Source organism: Triticum dicoccoides, chromosome 3B (assembly GCF_002162155.2).
Source record: "Triticum dicoccoides isolate Atlit2015 ecotype Zavitan chromosome 3B, WEW_v2.0, whole genome shotgun sequence".
Classification (NCBI taxonomy): domain Eukaryota; kingdom Viridiplantae; phylum Streptophyta; class Magnoliopsida; order Poales; family Poaceae; genus Triticum; species Triticum dicoccoides.
The window spans coordinates 790,331,156-790,353,893 of record NC_041385.1 but is presented as its reverse complement, the minus strand read 5'-3'; the positions used below and the strand labels follow the sequence as shown (position 1 = coordinate 790,353,893).

General features: G+C 41.8%; 1 protein-coding gene across 1 annotated transcript; it reads right to left on the bottom strand.

The window, feature by feature from the left end:
- Nucleotides 1-11,158: 11,158 nt before the first annotated feature.
- Nucleotides 11,159-12,039, bottom strand: LOC119280049 (nascent polypeptide-associated complex subunit alpha-like protein 1). Its single transcript, XM_037561047.1, has 2 exons — nt 11,985-12,039; nt 11,159-11,896 (listed from the first exon to the last, which is right to left on the bottom strand). The coding sequence occupies exons 1-2, from the start codon at nt 12,037-12,039 to the stop codon at nt 11,439-11,441; spliced, it is 513 nt and encodes a 170-aa protein (XP_037416944.1). The 3' UTR covers nt 11,159-11,438.
- Between the last annotated feature and the right edge of the window lie 10,699 nt (nt 12,040-22,738).

Genomic DNA, 22,738 nt, shown 5'->3' with positions numbered 1-22,738 from the left:
GGAAGATATAGGCAGCCCTAGTTGAAACATGAGCTGCTCGAGCATACAAAACAGAATTTCATTTGAAGGTTTGGAGTTTGGCACATACAAATTTACTTGGAACGGCAGGTAGATACCGCATATAGGAAGGTATAGTGGACTCATATGGAACAACTTTCGGGTTTAAGGAGTTTGGATGCACAAGCAGTATTCCCGCTTAGTACAGGTGAAGGCTAGCAAAAGACTGGGAAGCGACCAACTGAGAGAGCGACAACAGTCGTAAACATGCATTAAAATTAATTCACACCGAGTACAAGCATGAGTAGGATATAATCCACCATGAACATAAATATCATGAAGGGTATGTTGATTTGATTCAACTACATGCGTGAACATGTGCCAAGTCGAGTTACTTAATTCATTCAAAGGAGGATACCATCCCATCATACCACATCATAATCATTCTAATTGCATGTTGGCACGCAAGGTAAACCATTATAACTCATAGCTAATCAAGCATGGCACAAGCAACTATAATCTCTAAATGTCATTGCAAATATGTTTATTTCATAATAGCTGACTCAGGAACGATGAATCATCATATTTACAAAAACAAAAGAGGTCGAGTTGATACCAGCTTTTCTCATCCCAATAAGTCCATCATATATCTTCATTATTGCCTTTCACTTGCACGACTGAACGAAGTGTATAATAATAAGAGTGCACGTGCATTGGACTAAGTTGGAATCTACAAGCATTCAACTCAAGAGAGAAGACAAGTAATATGGGCTCTAAGTATAAATAAATAACCATCCATATAAGAGTCACTAAGCATTTTCAGTATGGTCTTCTCGACCCCCCCTATAGAAAGAAAAGAAAATAAAACTATTTACACGGGAAAGCTCCCAACAAGTAAAAGAAGAACGAGAAATCTTTTTGGGTTTTCATTTTAATTTCTACTACAAGCAAGGAAATTAAACTAACTAATTTTTTTGGTTTTTCTCAAGGTTTATCAAACACACAAGAAGAAAGCTAGAAAAAGAAATTTAAACTAACATGGATAATACAATGAAAGAGTATGAGCACCGATGACTAGTGTGTGAACATGAATGTAAAGTCGGTGAGAAATACGTACTCCCCCAAGCTTAGGCTTTTGGCCTTAGTTGGTCTAATACCAGTGACCGCCTGGCTGATATCCATAAGTGAAACTAGGGTAGTACTAAGATGAAGAGGCAACCGCCTCCTGAGCAGCAGTGTGTTGGCGAGCTGCCTCCATTCCCCTCTCATATTCAGTGGCTTCTTCCCTGGTGACGACATATCTTCCTTTTGTCTGATAATCAAAAAGGTAAGGAGCAGGAAGAGTAACAGGGACGACGTTGCATCTATCATAGATTAGTTGATAATGGAGGAACTCTTCATTCCTCTCAAGAAAGTTATGATCAAACATAGCTTCTTTATCCAAATAAATAGGAGGTACAATCATATCCCCCTCTCGTGGAGCTATATTAAGAAAATTTGCCACACGGGTTGCATAAATTCCTCCAAAGAAATTTCCCTTTTTACTATTATTATGCAACCTACGTGCAACTATTGCCCCCAAGTTATAACCTCTGTAACCAGACACAGCACTCTTGAGGACACAAAGATCAGGGGCACACATGTGACATGCTTCATCCTTACCGTTAATGCATCTACCAATAAAGAGAGCAAAGTAATGTATAGCAAGAAAATGAATGCTCCCTATGGTAGCTTGTGTTACGTCCCTAGATTCTCCCACAGTGATACTAGCAAGAAAATTTCTAACTTCAGATTTGGGAGGATCACTAATATTACCCCACTGCGGGAGTTTTCAAGCAGTTGTAAAATCCTCTAAATCCATGGTATAAGACGTATCATAAATATCAAACATAACACTAGGAGAATTACGCGAAGAAGTATATTTGAACCTCCGCACAAATGAATCAGTCAATTGATAATATTGAGGACACTTATCTTGGAAGAAGTCCTCCAGCTCGGCATTACGCACATACGCGTCAAATTCCTCCTTGAAGCCTGCTTCGACCATAAAATCATCGGATGGCCACTCACAAGCCCGTACATTTGCGTCCCTCGGCAATTCAACATCTTGCTCACGTATAGCAATCCCTGGCCATTTCTTTGCCGAGGAACCACCTTGGTACATTCTTCTAAGCATATTTCTTTTTCTGAAAATTTCTGAAATTTTAGTAACTTCAAAATAAAAGTGGATAAAACTAAACAAGATTGATAGCAACTACTCCTACAAGTGCCTAGAGCCTATATCATGCATTGGAATTGCTTGGGACCTCAAAAATTTAACATGCAAGCTCAAGAACATGGTCACCTATGCAGCAAAAAATTGCAATGAATAAAGCACTAGAACAAAAACTAATTGGACCAATGGAGGAGTCACATACCAAGCAACAATCTCCCAAAGCAGTTTTGTGAATGGAGCTTTGAGCTAAGAGATCGAAAATCGCAGCAAAACGAGCTAGAACTCGGGCATGAACTGGATGGGGATTTTTTTTGGGTAGAAGATGGAGTGTGTGGGTGCTGGCATAAGTGGAGGGGAGCCACCAGGGGCCCATGAGACAGGGGGCGTGCCCTACAGGGGGGTGCCCTCCTCTCTCGTGGCCTAGTGCTTGGCCCTCCTGCAGTGTTTTCAGTGCCTAAAATCCTCAAATATTCCAGAAAAAATCATACTAAATTTGCAGGGCATTTGGAGCACTTTTATTTTCGGACTATTTTTTAATGCACGGATAAATCAAAAAACAGACAGATAATACTATTTTTGCTTTATTTATTCTAAATAACAGAAAGTAAAAGGAGGGTACAGAAGGTTGTGCCTTCTAGTTTCATCCATCTCGTGATCATCAAAATGAACCCGCTAACAAGGTTGATCAAGTCTTGTTAACAAACTCATTCCGAATAACACGGAACCGGAGAAATTTCGAATAACTCTAAGTTACCTCAACGGGGATATGAAAATCCCCAACAATAAGAATATCATACTTTTTCTTGACAGTCGGGAGAGGAAATTCAAAACCTCCAAAAATGATAGTTGGAACTTTTTCAATAGAATTAATACTATGAACTTGAGATTGTTTCCTCGGAAAGTGTACCGTATGCTCATTACCATTAACATGAAAAGTGACATTGCCTTTGTTGCAATCAATAACAGCCCCTGCTGTATTAAGAAAAGGTCTACCAAGGATAATAGACATACTATCGTCCTCGGGAATATCGAGAATAACAAAGTCTGTTAAGATAGTGACATTTGCAACCACAAAAGGCACATCCTCACAAATACCGACATGTATAGCAGTTGATTTATCAGCCATTTGCAAGGATATTTCAGTAGGTGTCAACTCATTCAATTCAAGTCTACGATATAAAGAGAGAGGCATAACACTAACACCGGCTCCAAGATCACATAAAGCAGTTCTAACATAATTTCTTTTAATGGAGCATGGTATAGTTGGAACACCCGGATCTCCAAATTTCTTTGGTATTCCACCCTTAAAAGTGTAATTGGTAAGCATGGTGGAAATTTCAGCTTCCGATATATTTCTTTTATTTGTGATGATATCCTTCATATATTTAGCATAAGGATTTACTTTAAGCATATCAGTTAAACGCATGCGTAAGAAAATAGGTCTGGTCATTTCAGCAAAGCGCTCAAAATCCTCATCATCCTTTGACTTGGATGGTTTAGGAGGAAAGGGCATGGGTTTCTGAACCCATGGCTCTCTTTCTTTACCATGCTTCCTAGCAATAAAATCTCTCTTGTCATAATGTTGATTGTTTGATGGTGGGTTATCAAGATCAACAGCAGGTTCAATCTCTACATCATTGTCTTTGTTAGGTTGAGCGTCAACATGAACATTATCATTAACATTATCACTAGGTTCATGTTCATCACCTGATTGTGTTTCAGCATCAGAAATAGAAATATCATTGGGATTCTCAGGTGTGTCTACAGTAGGTTCACTAGAAGCATGCAAAGTTCTATCGTCTTTCTTTTTCTTCTTCTTAGAAGAACTATGTGCCTCTAAATTATTTCTCTGAGAATCTTGCTCGATTCTCTTAGGGTGGCCTTCAGGATACAAAGGTTCCTGAGTCATTCTACCAGTTCTAGTAGCCACTCTAACACAAAGTCATTTTTATTATTCAATTCCTCAAGCAAATCATTTTGAGCTTTGAGCACTTGCTCAGCTTGAGTAGCAACCATAGAAGCATATTTGCTAACGCGGTGAAGTTCATCTTTAACTCTAGCCAGATTATCACCTAAGCGTCCTATCTCGAAAGCATTATTCTTTAACTCTCTACCAACATAAGCATTAAAACTTTCTTGTCTAGCCATAAAGTCATCAAATTCATCTAAGCAAGGGCTATTAAATTTAGTAGAGGGTATTTCAACTTTATCATATCTATATAGAGAATTTACCTTTACTACCTGTGCCGGGTTATCAAGACAATGTGGTTCTTCAGGTGGTATATTAAGACCATGTATTTCTTCAATAGGAGGTAAATTCTTAACATCTTGAGCTTTAATACCTTTTTCTTTCATTGATTTCTTTGCCTCTTGCATATCTTCAGGACTGAGAAATAAAACACCTCTCTTCTTAGGAGTGGGTTTAGGAATAGGCTCAGGAGTTGGCTCAATTGGTTCAGGAATTACTTCAGGAACTGGCTCGAGAAAAGTCCAATTATTTTCATTACTCAACATATTATTCAATAGTATTTCAGCTTCGTCGACTGTTCTTTTCCTGAAAACACAACCAGCACAACTATCCAAGTGGTCCTTGGAAGCATCAGTTAGTCCATTATAAAAGATATCAAGTATTTCATTTTTCTTAAGAGAATGATCATGAAAAGTATAAAGTAACCGAAGAAGCCTCCCCCAAGCTTGTGGGAGACTCTCTTCTTTGATTTGCACAAAATTATATATTTCCCGCAAGGCAGCTTGTTTCTTATGAGCAGGAAAATATTTAGCAGAGAAGTAATAAATCATATCCTGGGGACTACGCACACAACCAGGAGCAAGAGAATTATACCAAGTCCTAGCATCACCCTTTAATGAGAACAGAAATATCTTAAGGATATATAAATAGCGAGACTTCTCATCATGAGTAAATAGGGTGGCTATATCATTCAACTTAGTAAGATGTGCCACAACAGTTTCAGATTCAAGGCCATAAAAAGGATCAGATTCAACTAAAGTAATAATATCAGGATCAACAGAGAATTCATAATCCTTATCAGTAACACAGATAGGTGAAGTAGCAAAAGAAGGATGGGGTTTCATTCTAGCATTAAGAGACTGCTGCTTCCATTTAGCTAATAATTTCTTAAGATCGGATCTATCATTGCAAGCAAGAATTTCCATAGCAGCTTTTTCATTCATAACATAACCCTTAGGAACAACAGGTAATACATAATCATTGGGGGAACGTTCATCATCACTATCATCAATAGCATCTTCAATATTTTCATTCCCCATAACTCTAGCAAGTTGTTCATCAAGAAATTCACCTAATGGCAAAGTAGTATCACGCACAGAAGTAGTTTCATCATGCATAGCAGAAGTGGCATCATCAATAACATGCGACATATCAGAATTCATATCAGTAGCAGGTTTAGGTGTCGCAAGCTTACTAATAACGGAAGGAGAATCTAGTGCAGAAATAGATGGCAGTTCCTTACCTCCCCTCGTAGTTGAGGGCAAAATAGTAGTTCGATCGTCTTTCAAGTTCTTCATAGTGATCAACATATATAAATCCCAAGTGACTCAGAGAATAGAGCTTTGCTCCCCGGCAACGGCGCCAAAAATTAGTCTTGATAACCCACAAGTGTAGGGGATCGCAACAGCTTTCGAGGGTGAAGTACAACCCAAATTTATTGATTCAACACATGGGGAGCCAAAGAATATTCTTGAGTATTAGCAGTTGAGTTGTCAATTCAACCACACCTGGATAACTTAGTATCTGCAGCAAAGTGTTTAGTAGAAAAAGTGGTATGATAATAATAGTAACGGTAGCAAAAGTAAAGATAGATGTCTTTGGGTTTTTGTAGTAGTTGTAACAGTAACAACGAAAAAGTAAATAAGCGAAGAACAATATGTGAAAAGCTCATAGGCAACGGATCAGTGATGGATAATTATGCCAGATGCGATTCCTCATGCAATAGTTATAACATAGGTGATATAGAACTAGCTCCAATTCATCAATGTAATGTAGGCATGTATTTTGTAAATAGTCATACGTGCTTATGGAAAAGAACTTGCATGACATCTTTTGTCCTACCCTCCTGTTTTCAGCGGGGTCCTTACGGAAACTAAGGGATATTAAGGTCTCCTTTTAATAGAGAACCGGACCAAAGCATTAACACATAGTGAATAAATGAATTCCTCAAACTACGTTCATCACCGAGAAGTATCCCAATTATTGTCACTTTGGGGTTGTCGGATCATAACACATAATAGGTGACTATAGATTTGCAAGATAGGATCAAGAACACACATATATTCATGAAAACATAATAGGTTCAGATCTGAAATCATGGCACTCGGGCCCCAGTGACAAGCATTAAGCATAGCAAAGTCATAGCAACATCAATCTCAGAACATAGTGGATACTAGGGATCAAACCCTAACAAAACTAACTTTATTACATGGTAAATCCCATCCAACCCATCACCGTCCAGCAAGCCTACGATGGAATTACTCACGCATGGCGGTGAGCATCATGAAATTGGTGATGGAGGATGGTTGATGATGATGACGGCGACGAATCCCCCTCTCCGGAGCCCCGAACTGACTCCAGATCAGCCCTCCCGAGAGAGATTAGGGCTTGGCGGCGGCTCTGTGTCGTGAAACGCGATGAAACTTTCTCCTTGATTTTTTTTCTCCCCGAGACGATATATATGGAGTTGGAGTTGAGGTCGGAGGAGGTCCGGGGGGCCCATGAGATAGGAGGGCGCGCCCCCTGTCTCGTGGACAGCCCGTGGGCCCCCTGACCTTGATTCTTTCGCCAAAAAATCTTATTAAATCTGAAAAGTGCCTCCGTGGATTTCCAGGACATTCCGAGAACTTTTCTTTTCTACACATAAAACAACATCATGGCAGTTCTGCTGAAAACAGCGTCAGTCCGGGTTAGTCTCATTCCAATCATGCAAATTAGAGTCCAAAACAAGGGCAAAAGTGTTTGGAAAAGTAGATACGTTGGAGACGTATCAATGGCTTCGGCTTGGTGTCCTTCCGACGTGTGAGGGTGGGGTGGCAGCCCACCTCCTAGAAGCTTGGTGGTCTATGTGCCTGGTGGGCGCTGGAGGTTTGTGGTGGCTCCCATGTGTGGTCGGCGCAGCGACGTCATGGGAGGTCTGCGGGCTAGCGGAAGTGCGGTGCTTGTGGGTGTGGTGTTGGGTGGTGCTCCGAGCGAAAGCTCGCTCGGCTTTTACCAGCCGGCAGCGTTGTCATCCGTGGACGTCGTTTAACCTCCTTGGAGGCGCTGATGTGGAGATCGCCTCTATTTGGCTGTAGCGCGCTATTTTTTTCATTGATCTTAGGTCTTCGGGTGAAAGCCTAAGGCCCAGCAGTGCATATCAGATCAAAGCTACCACCAAGATAAAGGTGGACCGTGAATTAAAGGAAAAACAAAGGAAGTTTATTGTGTACAAAATGGATCAATGTTTGCCTCTCTACCTCTTCAGCCCTGATCAATGGATAGAGAGCGAGCGTCGTAGTCCCCGCTCTATTTTTTGGCGTTGCCATAGAAACACTATTTCAAACATTAGTTCTCTCTCTCATTTCAGGGTGCATCCCCTCACAAGGCACTGGTTCAGGGGTAATGTAATAAATGAACTTGATTGGAAAGTTGGTATGCCCATGTTAGCAACATTCCAAGGAAGGACCAAAACATAACTCTAAGAAACCACAACCGTAGAATTACATACTACCTTGGACATGAGTGACATGCATTTCATTTGGAGACAAAAAATTGGAACAAAGCTGCAGGTACCCCAGGTAGTGGGGAACCACGGCTAGACTTGACTCACCCCAACACTAGTGCTGCCACACCTGCCAGTGACACCGACTGGCCACCAACAATGACTAACTTATTATCTCACTTCGCTTATCATTTAAAAGGTAGCTCTGAGTTTTCATTAGACGCGGAACCATTGATATGAGGCACCTTAATATTGAATTTTAGTTGTACCAGTTAATAATTTTTTTGTATGGGGTTAATGAATGGATAGCTAGCTAATGCGCTCACCAACCTTGCAGATGTAAGCATGACCCACCCTTATAAAGGATGCACTACCTCTGTAGTGGCATGCCTATCTTATCAGGACAGTACTAGCACCCAAACTAAATTGAACGCGGTCGAGACTCTTCAGATAGCAAGAAAACATTACTTACAACAATCAACATGGGTGTAGAAACAGCTCAACATCACACATTTCCGAGCCACTAGGAAATATTAGCGCAATACTGAGACGAGTCGAACAAACCATTGGAGGAGTTATATTCAGTGGTGGAGCTAGCGGAGATTCAAAGGGGGGGGGGGCAAAGGAAAAATATGCACCTTAGGGGGGCCAAATGAGAACAATCTTTTTATTTTAAGGCTCTTAATTTTTTTTCCTTCAGAAAATATGCTACAGATGGGGGGTAATGGCCCCCTCAGCATTGCATGTAGCTCCGCCACTGGTTATATTGCTAAGGTTAGTAGGGTAGAGAAAGGGAGGGGCCAACTGGGTGGAGAGATATAGAGTGCGGGTGTCGGCTCCCCACAATCTTGTCACCATAGATGCAGATTACAAGGCTCCTTGACTTTTCAAGACTACTCAGAGAAAATCCTCAATTTTCCTGTCATTCTATGTAAATTTCCATAATGAAAAATATAGTATATGATCGTCAAGTATTCTGCAAAATTTATGATTTTGAAGGGAGGGTACTGAAAATTTGTCTCGGCATACAACAATACTTGAAGTTGGGAAGAAATCCAAAAGGTAAAATGACATTTTCAAATACATGGAGAAGCAATGCAACCTGCATTTCAAAACAAAAGTCATAAAGTTATGAAACTGCAAATTTACATTCCCACTAGAACACATCGTCAGACATTAAAAGGCCTATAAAACCTACATGCCAATAGTTTGAAACGAAACACGAATAAAACCTCCAATTCAAGATGAGGATCAGGTAAGCATTCTTGATACAAGTCTACCCTTCTACTATTGCACCAAACACTGACGAAACTCATGAAGATTGGTGGGTTCGATCCAGAGGCTTGCTACCCAATATTATCATAAAAGGTTGTCACTTGCTCGTGATCTCGGTTGCATGGATTCTTTGGAAACTGAGGAACGCTTGAGTGGTTGGTAATATGCATCAACAGATCAATGCGGTTACCTCACTCTACCATTTATTGGATTGAGGTGGCCATGGAGGTGGGGGGTCAAATCTTAAAGAGTAATTCGTGGAGTAACTAGTGCGTGCGTGCGTGTGTGCACGCGCGCTCTAGCCTATTGATGGTAATGGGGATGAGCTTCTTGTAAAAACCTTTTGCTTCCTTCTATTAAAATATGTTACACCAATGGCGACGCTAAAAACACGATGACGGGATTGAAGGCTCCAGACCCGCCAACGACAAATGCTAACTACAAGTTTCACCTAGCAAGCACCATCATGTTAAGATTTTCTGTTGTGCAAGATGGCATGTTGAATTCAGCTTGGAGTTAATTGACATGGGGATAAGATTTACAAAGAAAAACAGAGGCTACAAAGAAGAAAGAATGGATTAGGCTATTCTATCAATGCAAAGATGGATGGCATGTCATTTCCAGCCTCCACTTGCCACTGAAATTAAGGCTCGGGATTGAAGTAGACTCTAGGACCTGGGCACAAAATTAATTGATGGGTAGCTAATGTGCTCACCAACCTTCCTCTGCGTAAGCATGATCGACTCTTATAAAGGATGCACTGCTCTCTATATTCCCTTTGTAGCCTCTAACTATGTTATGGGGATAGTGCTAGCAGCCAAACAAACACGAACAAAGTCGAGGCTCCTGAGCAAGAGAGTGCAGTGACAATAAACGATGGGTTGGATCAATGTAACCATTTATGACATATGAATGGGAGGCATATGGAAACACATCGTCTCAAAGAACCGTATGTTTCTTAGCCATGAGCAGTAACAAAGTATTTGCGAGGAGGAAAGGCATGGGTAGCACTAATGCATTCACACAAGATATTGTGGTATGAGTTAAAACCACTCCATAGCCATATAGCCACATACAGAAACTGAAAGTGGACCGGAAATTGCAAGTTGTACAAACTGGATGAAGGATGAAACAATTTTTTGCCTCTCTTCCCTCTCAACTGCAACCACGCCTCGTGAAAACCTAGGGTTTATGCGCATTCAGAATCGAGACCTAGATTTTTACAATACGCGAGCAAAGAGGGAGAATGCGGACAGGGAGTATACCTACCCATAGGACGATGCATCATTGGTCACTGGAATCGCAGTGCCGCTCCTAGCCAACAGCTGGTGGGGGTGTGTAAGGTAGTCGAGGCTTGAGAGAGGGGCGCACGAGGCAAGACGAATGAACAGAGGGAAAGGGCGAGAAAGATGGGCGGAAGCGAACCAGCAGAAGACACAAAAAGTCACACAGCACAAAAAGCAGGCAGGCAACCAGCACAGTTCTCTTCTTTCAAGTAATACAATCACAACTCAGCGTCGAAACTGAAAAGGAAAAAACAACGCATTTACACGAATCAGACCAAACACGACCTAGCCAGAAATTTGGTAGAAATTTTGTTACCCGTTAAGTTAGAACATTGGTAGAAAAACAAATTAGGGTTCACAAAAAGGTATTATTATGACAAAAAACTTGGCAACTATCCATTTATAAATCCATGTTTTAGTCATAGCACAGAACTTTGATAAGCTACACTTTGGTCAAGATCCAAACATATCCCAAGACTTGTGAAGGTGTTCCTCTTGTCAGTGACAGCAAATCCTCGCCGGCAAAGCTGCAACACAACAATGACAGACTCCAGCTCTATCGCAAGATGAAGGAGCCCACTTATTTTGATCCATGTGGCCAAACAAACAGCAAATTCGTCTCAAAATCTCAGTGGTTGTAGTCTGGAATAAAATTCAAAAGCTAACTAGAACGAACATATTGTCTCAAAACAGAGTGACATGCAGTTGTAGCAAAATTTGGCACAGTCGAATCAGATATTTCCCATAAAGAGCAAGCAGTTTGTGATCATCAGATGTTTAAAACACCAACGAAACCTACATCCCAGTGCTAGTTTCAACAGAGAGACAGAACATCCAATCCCGCAACTGCAACATTCAAGATGGCACACCAAAAGACTGCTTTGCTATCCAAGACCCTATTATCAGGACACAATTCCACCTACGGGCACCTACCTAGTTAGTCAACTCCATGATGGCGCTGACGATGTCGCTGCCCGCATCCTTGAGCGCCTTCACAGCCCTGGATCTCGGCACGGAGGCTTGCGTCATCACGAACTCAACGTCCTTCTTGTCAACACCAGTCTCATCAACCTCCTCGTCGTCATGGGCTGCTGCCATGGACGGCTCGCCCTTCAAGATGATGCCGCTTGGGCTCGGCGCCTTGAACTGCTCCGCCGCTTGTGAATGCAGCTGAGTGCTCAGGTCCTCAATCTTGGCCTCCCCGAACATGACGTAGGTATCTGAGTTTGAGCTCTTGAAGACATCTGGCTTGGAGAGGACAAACATAACCTGGAATTGTGTGGACAAGTTAAGAAAATGCAACAACCAACAGTATATAACACCAGGACCGCAACGGAACACGCCGATCCAGGGGCGAACGAGCAAGAGAGGCGAAGATTTATTATTACTATCTTTGAAATGCGAGGAGATGATTTTTCAGTTAAACAGGGCGCCAAATCGGAGAGGGGGAGGGGTCGGAATGGGGGATCACCTCGATGCTCTGCTCCTCGAGCTGGGCGCAGAGCAGCTCCGCCTGCAGCTCGGCGACCGTCATGGTGGTGCGCCGGAAAAAGCTTGTCGGAGGGGAAAGTAAAACCCTAGTCTAGCTAGGAGGTGGTTGGGAGCGGGAGAGGAGAGGGCCAAGAAGGGAAGAGACCCGCTTGAGCTTGACTCGTGTCCTCTGGTTTTTCTTTTTGGGGGCTAATAACTTGTGTCCTCTGGTGGGTTTAAACTGGGCCTAGACCGTGCAATTTGGGCCGGTGAATAAATTTCCGGTGGTGGCTGTGACGGCGGTGAATAAATTTCCTCTGGATTCACAAGGGTATTTACAAAAATTCCTCTTCGAGGTGCTCCTCTTTGTCATCGGAAATGGATCTGGTTGGGCAGGTGGTTAAGCCTGGTTGGTGCAGTGGCGGCAGCAACTCGGTGGAGGCCCTATGTGCTTCGATCCCCTCGCTGTGATGGTGCTTGCTCGCGCGCCGTGGTGGGGATTGGAGGCCTCGTTCCATGCAGCGGGGTCGCTGGTGTTATCTCTTTCGGGAATGACGACGGCGATCTGATCTGGAAGACGGCCGGTTCGGCACAAGAAAGGGGGCTGTAGGATAGCGGCTTCGGATCTTCTCTCCAATATTGTTGGATGAGTGTAGCGAAGCCGTGGATAGAAGAGTGTGGGGATGATCCCGATCGACGAGCCACAAGGTCTCAGGCCGCACGGCGGCTTGCTTCATCGACTCACAACGCAGCTTTGTCTTTTATGGCACTAATTCTATCTTGGGCAAGTTGGTGTCTTCCCTCTGTCCGACGAAGCTTTTGCGACGAAGGCATATGGCGGCGACATCAGGTTGTTTTGCTTCTAGGATCCCCAAGCGTTTCTTTGCAATTTTTTCATAGGTTTCTTCTTGCAAAGTGTTGTACTGTGTGTGTTCTGGATGTCTCTTGATTGTGGCTATGTGTGGGTTTGTAATTCTGCTCATGAATAAATGACACGTGGTATACTAAAAAAACAACGTGGCGCATTCTACAAAACCCAAAATCACTCGGTGCAAGAATTTTGAAGGCAGTACATTTCCCTTCGTGCTCGATTTTGAATGCAGAATTGGGTAATCATTCAAGCCAGATTTGGAGGGCAGTAGTAGAAGGGCGTGACGTACTCAAGCGGGGATTGATTCGGAGAATTGGCAACGGAGCTTCAACTCATATATGGTAAGACAATTGGATTCCAAGGGACGTCATGTTGGGCCGATATGAATGTCGGGTAACCAATCCACCTTTGCTTGCCACGGATCTTATTGACCATACAGCCACAAGATGGGACACTGAGCGACTATCAGAGGTGTGTTTACCAATTGATATCCCATCTATTCTTAATATCCCAATCTATACAAGTGAGGTACAAGATAGCTGGGTGTGGCACTGGCTACTACACTGTGAGATCAGCGTACAAGATGATGATCACTACAAAGTACGGGCGGGAAGCTTGGATCGATGGTTCCTCTAGTACTGATAGAGATGTGGCCTCGTGGAAGCTATTATGGAAACACCCGTACCAGGAAAAATATGTATGTTCCTTTGGATACTAGCGAGTCACTCATTGCCAACCGAAGACGTACAAGCTCATAGGAAAATGTCCACTACTAGCACCTGTGCTCTTTGTGGCGTGGCTAACTCCTGGAGACACTCGTTTCCCGGGTGCAATATGGTGAGGTGTGTTTGTTCACTTGTTGATGGTGATTTGGCGGAGCAGTTATGCGAGACAATTGAACCGAGTGCCAAGCAGTAGCTGTTTGCCATGATTGATTCTTTATCACATGATTCATTTGTTAAGTTATCAGTCACCTTATGGATACACGAAGAGGTTTATCGAAGCCCCTAGGCTACATATGAGTTCATTAAAAGATTTATAGTAGAACTGGAGATGACAACACAATAGGAAATAAGGGCACCAGCTAAGATTATAAGAATAGTGGCAAGGCCTAGGGAGCCACCTCGAGGTTTTGCAAAAATCCATGTTTTTGCAAGTGTGGCAAAGTACGAGATCAGACGAACAACATCTGCAGTGTGCCAAGATGACTGTGGACGGTATTTGGGCAGCTCCTTTATCGTTGTCTGGGGGGGTCATTGATGTAGCTACACTCGAGGTGATGGTATGTAGAGAAGCATTGGCTCTTGCAGAAGACTTGATGATTCAGAATTATATAATCGTCTCCGACTCAAAGCAGGTCGTGAACGACATTGAGAGGGGAACTATTAGTACTTATGGTTGTATCATTGGCGAGATAAAGCAGCAAGCTAGTTTAGTTAATTGCAAGTTTACTTATGAAGATCTCACATCAAACACTGATGCGGATAGGTTAGATAAGTTTTCAAACACTCTTGATCAGGGGCATCATCTTTGGTTGATCCATCCCATTGATCATTTTCGTGTACCACTTCATGTGGACAATGATCAATAAAGCTTACTTATAAGCTTAGAAAACACTAGTTTCACAAAAAAAACTCCTCCCCTAAAAAAACATTTTTTTCACTAAAGAATACCTCCCCTTTTGCAAACAAACCATGCTTGTATTAAAATAAAGTGGGGAAAATATCCCGCATAGAGACAGAGATACAACTAAATATATCCTGATACAACTAACACATGGCACTTGCATATGAAGAAAGCATTGATGCTTTGAAGATTGACTCTGCCATGATGTATATCTGTAATTAACCTCATCAAAACTGATTTAATTAATAATGTGGTAGCAAGATTTAGTAGATGCCTCATTGAGCCCATCTGGACATGGTGCCTTGTCGGTGGGGAGCTCTTTAATAACCTTGTCTGTTTCTTCAGTTGTAAAGGGAACCTCCAAATTTATGAGATCAACCTAACTCTCCGGCATGGTTTTCATGCAATGGGTAGAGTGCAATATACTTGTGTTACTAATCTATTCTTAAATGCTCTTCATGGGATAACTATCGTTTCTTCATGATCAGTGTGCTCCTCACCAATTGCTCATCTTTCAGAGTTGATATGAGATTATGTATGTATTTGATGGTTGTTTTTGCATTGAAGAATTTGTTATTTTCTTCCCCAAGCTAGACCCATCTTTATAGTAGCTACTTCTTTCCAATCGATCCTCTAGTGACCCAAGAGTTTAAATATGTTCTCTTTTAATATAGTTTTGTTGTTGTCTCCCACCGTACTGGCGGGCCTATATTCTTAAGTGGTGTCATAGTAAAAGATCACGCTAATAGTATTTCGAATTGCTCCAGAGATATTAGAGTGTCTTGGCCCACAAATTGATACTTTTTCTCGATCTTTTGAATTTTATCGTAATAATTTTGACATTGTCCCCTTCATTAGAAGGTTGATCCCATATATTCTTGACAGTCTACTAGATGTTGAAGCCAGTAGTTTTCAAATCTGAATAGCATTAAATTAGGTACGAATGTGACTATCTAGATGACACTAGGAGTATGATCAGTGGTGGTTTTGGCCAATGTGATAGCCCAGGTATTAGGGTAAGCAATAGTCTAAGCTTATGAAGAAAGCACAAGTCCAAACGCTCAAACATAGGGATGTCTTTCATATTGCTCCAATTATAGCTTGTTCCCATTGAAGGGATTTCGAAAATGCTTAGGTGATTAATGGTAGCATTGAAGTGCATCATGCCTTGAATGTTGCCCTTTTCTGTTTTTATTATCAGGGTATCTGATGAACTTGAATTATGTTGCAATGATCCAGTCTTTTTTATCCAACTATTAAATGTTTTGGAACGGGTCCATAAATGCTTATCTTTCTTTCGATTGGAAGGGTCCATAAGCATTTATTAAGATCGAAGGCTCTGCTAAGTTAATGGAAGTGAACGAAATAGATAAAAAAGAAATCATTTTGAAGAATCTTCTCCCTTGAAAATACTATCATTCCATCCAATTACCAACCCCCTAAGGCCACTACTAAAGGCAAGATTTTCCGATCTCCGCGGGCATTTTCAAGTATCTTTGGTAAATGTTTTCTCTTTATTTCCTGATACACAAAATTATGCATCGTTTCCTCAATTTTATTTGATATAGCAGTCCACCTGTTGTCATAGTTAATTCCCCTAATATTCAAGATTAATATTTTCCATTTTGTATTCATGATACCGAGTGAAATCCATACATTCTCATAAACAACCATGTAGTAGATAGTGTTGTCCAAGAAAATTCCCATGCATTGCCCAGCTTAAAATTTTGCCATAAATTATCGAGTAAAACATTTGATATAGTCCACATATTGATAACTAGCATGGCTGAATAATCAATCACATAATCATATAGGAACTAAAGAGTCTTGAGTTAGTACAACCATGATAATACAAAATGGACAGACACAAACTAAGTTTTTATCGCAACTATGAACCCAAGAACTTGAGTCCTCATGTAGTCTTCAGTTCTCCCCCTTTTTGTCCTAGCCCCCATCATTCTTACACCTTCATTTGCTTCCTATGATTCATGTTCTTCAGTTGTGTCCTTGGGGGCAGCTTGCAAAAGCAAGTGTTAACTTTTCAACTACTTTACATGGTAGGGGAGGGGGTCAACTGAGCAAGGCAGGCAGTTTCTATCCACACAACTCTTATGTCTGAAGCCTTTATTTTGAGATTGGATTCTTGAACTTCTTATTAACTCAGTATTAATTGGGGGGGATGGGGATTGTTCCTTCTTTTACAGTAAACATGAATGGTACTGGTGGAGAAAGCATGCTCAGTTATGAGACCTTCAAGCATTGTTTTCTTCCCCCATGGGTTATAGAAGGGTTGTATATCAACTTTATTATGCTCCTTACACAAACACTAAAACTCATAGTATGGCTTCATTGTAAAGGACCGTGAATTGAGTTTAACAAAATCATTGAAGAGGTTGTATTCTTGATTCCAACTATCATTTCCCATATTTTATTGTCCATGAATTTTTCGCCTAGTCAAGCCTTTATGATCATAGGAGGCAAACTAAGAGAAAGTTTACTCATTCAAATGGTACTTTAATTACCTTATCAAATGGAGAAGAGGGAGAAAAGTGATATTTCCCAAAAAAAGAATCATGTACTTTCCCCATCAAGACCTCTGCCATGGCCAGGAGACTAATATCTTCATGAAAATAAGATCTAAATCAGTCTGGCTGTGTTAAGTGCTAATTGTGGTACAGTTCTGAATTTTTGCAAAAAAATAGTATCAAGCATATGTGCTTCTTGGACTTCCTGGGACACCTCAATTGCATTATTCAAATTTAAATGTTCAATCCAAGTTGTAGGGCCCTGTTGGACTAGCGTGTACTTGTTTAATTGGCTGAAACGGAAAAGTTGGCACTTTAGTTCCATTAAGTTCAGGTTGTTGAGAGTGGGACTCACTATCTAGAGGAGTTAGAGTTGGATGAAATGATGGTTATGGAGGGGAATTAAGATCCAGTCCATGTGCTATGACATGTTGAGTATTCAGCTAGTATTCTTCCAGTAGTTGTTGGAGAGATTCAATTAGTTGAAACAGTTGTTGAGGCATGTGCAATTTTCATGATGTATCTCTTTTGTATCAATCTCATGTTGCAGGTGAACCATTTGGAAGCATTGTTCAGGAGGAGGAAGGACCAAGTTAAGATCTGGGAGCTCTCAGAAAAAGTGTTAGTTTCTTGTGGGCCACATCTAGCAATGGAATTAATAAATCCATTGCTAGCTTCAGTCAGAACCAGAGATAGTGTCATACTGCTTTGTACCTCCAGGTCAGGCTATTAATCAATGTTGATGTCTAATGGTACAAAAAGATCATTCATCTATAGGAACTCACTATTATGTAGCTCTTGGTTAATATTTTAATTTGGAGGCATAGCCCAATGTCCCCAGCTCATCCTCCTCCGTTTCTCCATCATCTCTTCCACTTTTTGTATATTTGAAATTGGCTGGATCTGGTGTGCTACATTGACATTATCAATTCCTTGTTGTTGAGGTGCATTAACTTGAGCCAAAGGTAGCATTTCAATCATATGATTCTCTTGATTGATATGAAAATGAGCCTGACCTAGTCTTGGACGAGGATTTCCATCAATTGGGATGGGATCTTCATCTGGTGGACCACCACCCATCATTTCTTCTTGCATGATGACTAAAGGGCAGGTCCATGAGTCACTAAAAACCATACCTCTCTCTAATAACTAGAATGGCGAGAATATCAGATAACTTTGCTATGATTTTAACCAGTGAAACCCTAGTACTTTTGGCTCTGTCCTAGAGAAGGAGATTCCAAAAGTCAAACAAAGAATGAGCCAGTTTGGCTATGGCTTCTTTATCAAAAGGTAAATCAACTACTAGCCTACTACCAGCCAAGATTCCCTGTTAAGAGTTAAATTTATCAAGTTCAGGCCGATCTACTATGCTTCTCAAAGATGATAAAGACATCATCACACTGATGTGGTTTGTTTTGAAGGATTGTAACACTGGTTGGCCAGTTCCAAAGTTTTCTTATTGCAATTCGGATAGGAAATTCGACCAAAGACAAATCTGGATTGCAATCTAGGTGGATCATGATCCAGGGACGAAGGAGATCTAATATTCTGATCCGACAGATATGATCGAGGAGATCTAATAGGTTCACCATATGGTTTTTTTGCGGGAAAAGGACTAACCAGAGTCCATTCTTGATCTTTCTCTTGGATATGTCAAGTATATTCGCAAATTCAACTAGGACCTTCATTTCCTGAAACCCAAAATCCGAGGCTGAATCCAGGGATCGTGAATACTATCTTTGTTGTATATGGTGAAACCAACTTCCTTTGAAGAAACTAAGAATTTAGAAGCCCAATTTTGTAGTTGTTAAACATTGAACAAAGGAAAATAACCTCCAAAGAATGCAGGGAGAATTGCGCCAATCGATTCCTTGGTGAGTCTGATATTATATCTTCCAAACTCTATGATGCAGAAGAATTATATGAGTCCTTCTACATCATATTAGTTGATTGAGAGATGGAGATTGCGCTAGATGCGGTCCACAAAAGACTGGGCAATATTGAATTTGCGACCCAAGGGGGGCATGGCTACGTGGTGGGTGAGGAGAAGTGGAGTGGCTGCCCCAGGAGGCTGTGGTTATCGGTGTCGGAATAGCAGGCGGCGAGGATGGTGGTCGCCATAGGCCAAGGTGGCCTATGGAGGGGGTTATGTGGCGAGGGCTAGGCAAGGGCAAGGGCTTTGTCCCCAGTCGTCTCTTCTCGTGAACTTCTTTTTTCTTTCAGATTTTCTATTGTTCTAGCTAGTATATTAATTTTAGTTTAGGGATAAGTTTTACAACCTAGCAGGGTTTGAAAAGTGAGAACATAGGGTGCAAAGAACTAGGCTATTATATCAATGGAAACAAGGGTGACATGTCATTTGGAATCTTGGATGCCATCTGCGACTCTAAGGAGTGGGAGGTGCTGTCGCTGAATATTCCAGTATTTTGCTCATATAACATTCCGCGTGGTTTTGTATTTTAGTATTGGCTCCCAATTCACCATCTCACAAAAGCTTGGTAAATGAGTATTGAGTGTAGAGGCTAGGGTGAGCGGGGACAATGAAACAGAGCACACATGTGTAGCCAAACCTCTTTGAGAAAGAGAAATAAAGGTTCAGATACAAGCATACTCTAGGGCTTGGTCCTAATCATAATGGATGGGTAGCTAATGCACTCACCAACATACATAAGTGTAAGCATGATTGGACCTTATAAAGGATGCACTACTCTCTGTTTTCTCCTTGTAGCCTCCAATTATTTTATCAGGTTAGTACAAGTACCCAAAGAAACACAAACAAGGTCGAGGCTCCCGGGAGAGATAGTGGAGTGGCAATAAAGATGTGTTGGATCAATGCAATCCACTATGACATATGAATGGGGTGCATCTGGAAACACACCATCTCTATAAAAACATATGGGCATAGAAGGATACAATATTCTCGTATTTGCGAGGAGGGGAGTTAGGGACAATAGTAATGTACTCGTTGAGGAGATAAGATATCAGTACATATCTCGCGAAACTACACAGTAACTTAAAAAGGTGTACGAAGAGGAATTTCACGGCGTAAAAACTAGATCAATTTTGCCTCTTTTCCTCCTCAACTGGCTCAACTATAACCCACTTACCTCACGAGGACCTAGGGTAGGACCTAGATTTTATATTACACAAGCGAAAGGGCCAAGGGAGAGACCGGAGACTTGGGGATTATACATCACCGAAGGCCTCCGCATCACTGGTCACGAGGGGGTCACAGTGCCTAGCTCGCCAAGCCACTGGAGGCGAGACAAACGGGCATCAAGAAAAAATATGTGAGTGGGCCAGAAGCGAAAAAGCAAAGTCTGACAGAGTCACTCGTGTAGTCTCCGCATGTAGGAAGCGTGCGCCTCCCTGCACTGCATGATGCCCTTTGAGATCCAGTATGGATTCCAGAAGGTTCCCATACTTTTTCCCTAAGGAGTGACCCTGGGTTATCGAACCCACGAGATGGTGTGCACTATGTCAAAGACTCTGATAAGTTATTTCTAACAAATTAAATTCCAGTTTATCAATCAGACCTCTAAAAACCTTTTAGATGTAAACACTAGTATTAAAAATGGCATGGGTATGAGGTCTTACTCTCACAACCTATATTTGTGCTTGGGATCTTAATGATATTAAACCATGCTCTGGAAGAAAACATCTAGTGTGCTTCCGACGTGAAGATGCGGGCGGGGCGTCCAAAGTATGTCTTGACCGGTGCGCGCATGCATCAAGAGTCAGTTATCCAACCGATGGCCCTTATTGCTGCATTAGGAATAAATATTCAGACTTCACGTTAGAAGCACACTAGATGTTTTCTTCCATAGCATGGTTTAATATAATTAAGATGCGGGGGTGTGTCCAAAGTATGTCTTGACCAGTGCACGACATGCATCAAGAGTCAATTGTCCAACCGATGGCCCTTATTGCTGCATTAGGAATAAACATTCAGATAAAAGCATTGGGAGTTTAATGGCTACACCTCATTCATCCCCAAGGAATAGATTTCCTCTATCGTACTAACCCCTTTTCTCACTTATATTCAGGATAGTGTTCCACGCACTCCTCGCTCTTTACCTTCTCCTTGATCGATCTACAGGGTCTTGGGTACCTGTGGGGCCTTAGAATGAGAACAAGACAAGAGATAGTTCCATAGCAATCGGACACATACAAATAACGTCAATCATATGAAGTCATTCCCACGATCCTTGGCACAAATACATCGGGTTACAAGGCCGTGCCTAAACACATTGCCTTATTGAATTCCTCACACATGGTGATCGGATCGCAAGATGAAGTTATTGAAGATGACATAAAGATGAATGATTGATAGATAATATGTCTTTACAATAGTTGTCGGTTGCGATATGTCGGTTACAAGTATGACTAACTTGGAGATGGATGGATACGGTGATGATGGTGGTGGCTATGAAGATGAGATGGGAAATGATGGCGACTAGGGGTGGAATGGAGGATCACCTTGATCTTGTGCTCCTCAAGCTAGGCACAGAGCAGCTCCGCCTGCAGCTCGGCGACCATCATGGTGGGTCGCTCATGGGTAAAACCTTGGCGGGGGGAAAAGTAAAACCCTAGCTAGGAGGGGGTTGGGAGAGCGAGAGGAGAGGGCCAAGAGATACTGCGACAGGTTGAGGAAGGGAAGAGACCCGCTTGACTTGTGTGGTGGTCGGGTGAGTGTCGACTAGGCCTAAATCGTGTTGTTCAGGCCAGGGCCTAAACTCTGTTTTTTAGGGTTAGGCGGCGTAGACTCTGTTGGTTCGAGCTGGTTTGGAAATGTCCAGCCTAGTTCCCTAGGCACATCTTGGCGATCTAGAAATTGCATTGCACTAAAAAACATGTTTTTCGTGAGAGACACGTATTTGTTTCTCGTGGATGCACAGATTTATTTCGGCAAGAGGCATAGGTTTTCCTCGCGAAAAAGAGGGAAGATGTATTTTTTTTGTGTTTCTTCCAAGGGGGGCACGTATTTTCTTCTCGTGGAGGCATAGAATTTGCTTCCGCGAGTGCCTATCAGAAAAGAAAAAAAATTGTGTTTTCTTTTTTTGTGCTTCCGCGAGAGGCATAGATTTGCTTCTCGTGGAGGCAGAGGTTTTATTCTCGCGGGAGACTCAAAAAAGAAAAGGTCGTGTTTTGTTTTCTCTTTTCTACTGTGAGGGCATAGGTGTGTTTCCGCTAGAGGCACAGTTGTGCCTCTTCGAAAAGGGGAAAAAAGTGGGGGGGAACCATTCTTCCGGCTCGAGCTTATTTTTCCAGTTTTCCTGGGTTTTTTGTGAAAAAAAGTTCATCAAAACCTATTAACATATGATCTAGTTTCGAAGATCTGGACACCAGAAATCCAACGACAAAAACGGTTCAGGATTTAGACGCACGGTTTAAGAGATAAAACATTTTGGATAAGCGAATCTAAAAAAAAGGAAACACACGGTTTGTGACAAATGGCGCACCTACATTACGCCACTTCTCGCAACCCGAAAAGATGGGAGTGACCTTTGCAAGGGATACTCTTTAACTAGTGATTTCACTAATTGGCTCCCACTGCGCTAGTTATAGTGTATTCTCCTAATTGGCGCCCACTTATGTTCCATTGGTAGCTAAATGGGCCAGCCCGTAACATGATCCCACTATCGGTTTTGGGAATCTTTTGGTTTCTGGGCTGGTTTTCGGGTTGATTTATTACCAAATTTTTCAGTTTCCTTCTTTTCTTTTCTTTCTAAATTGGAGAA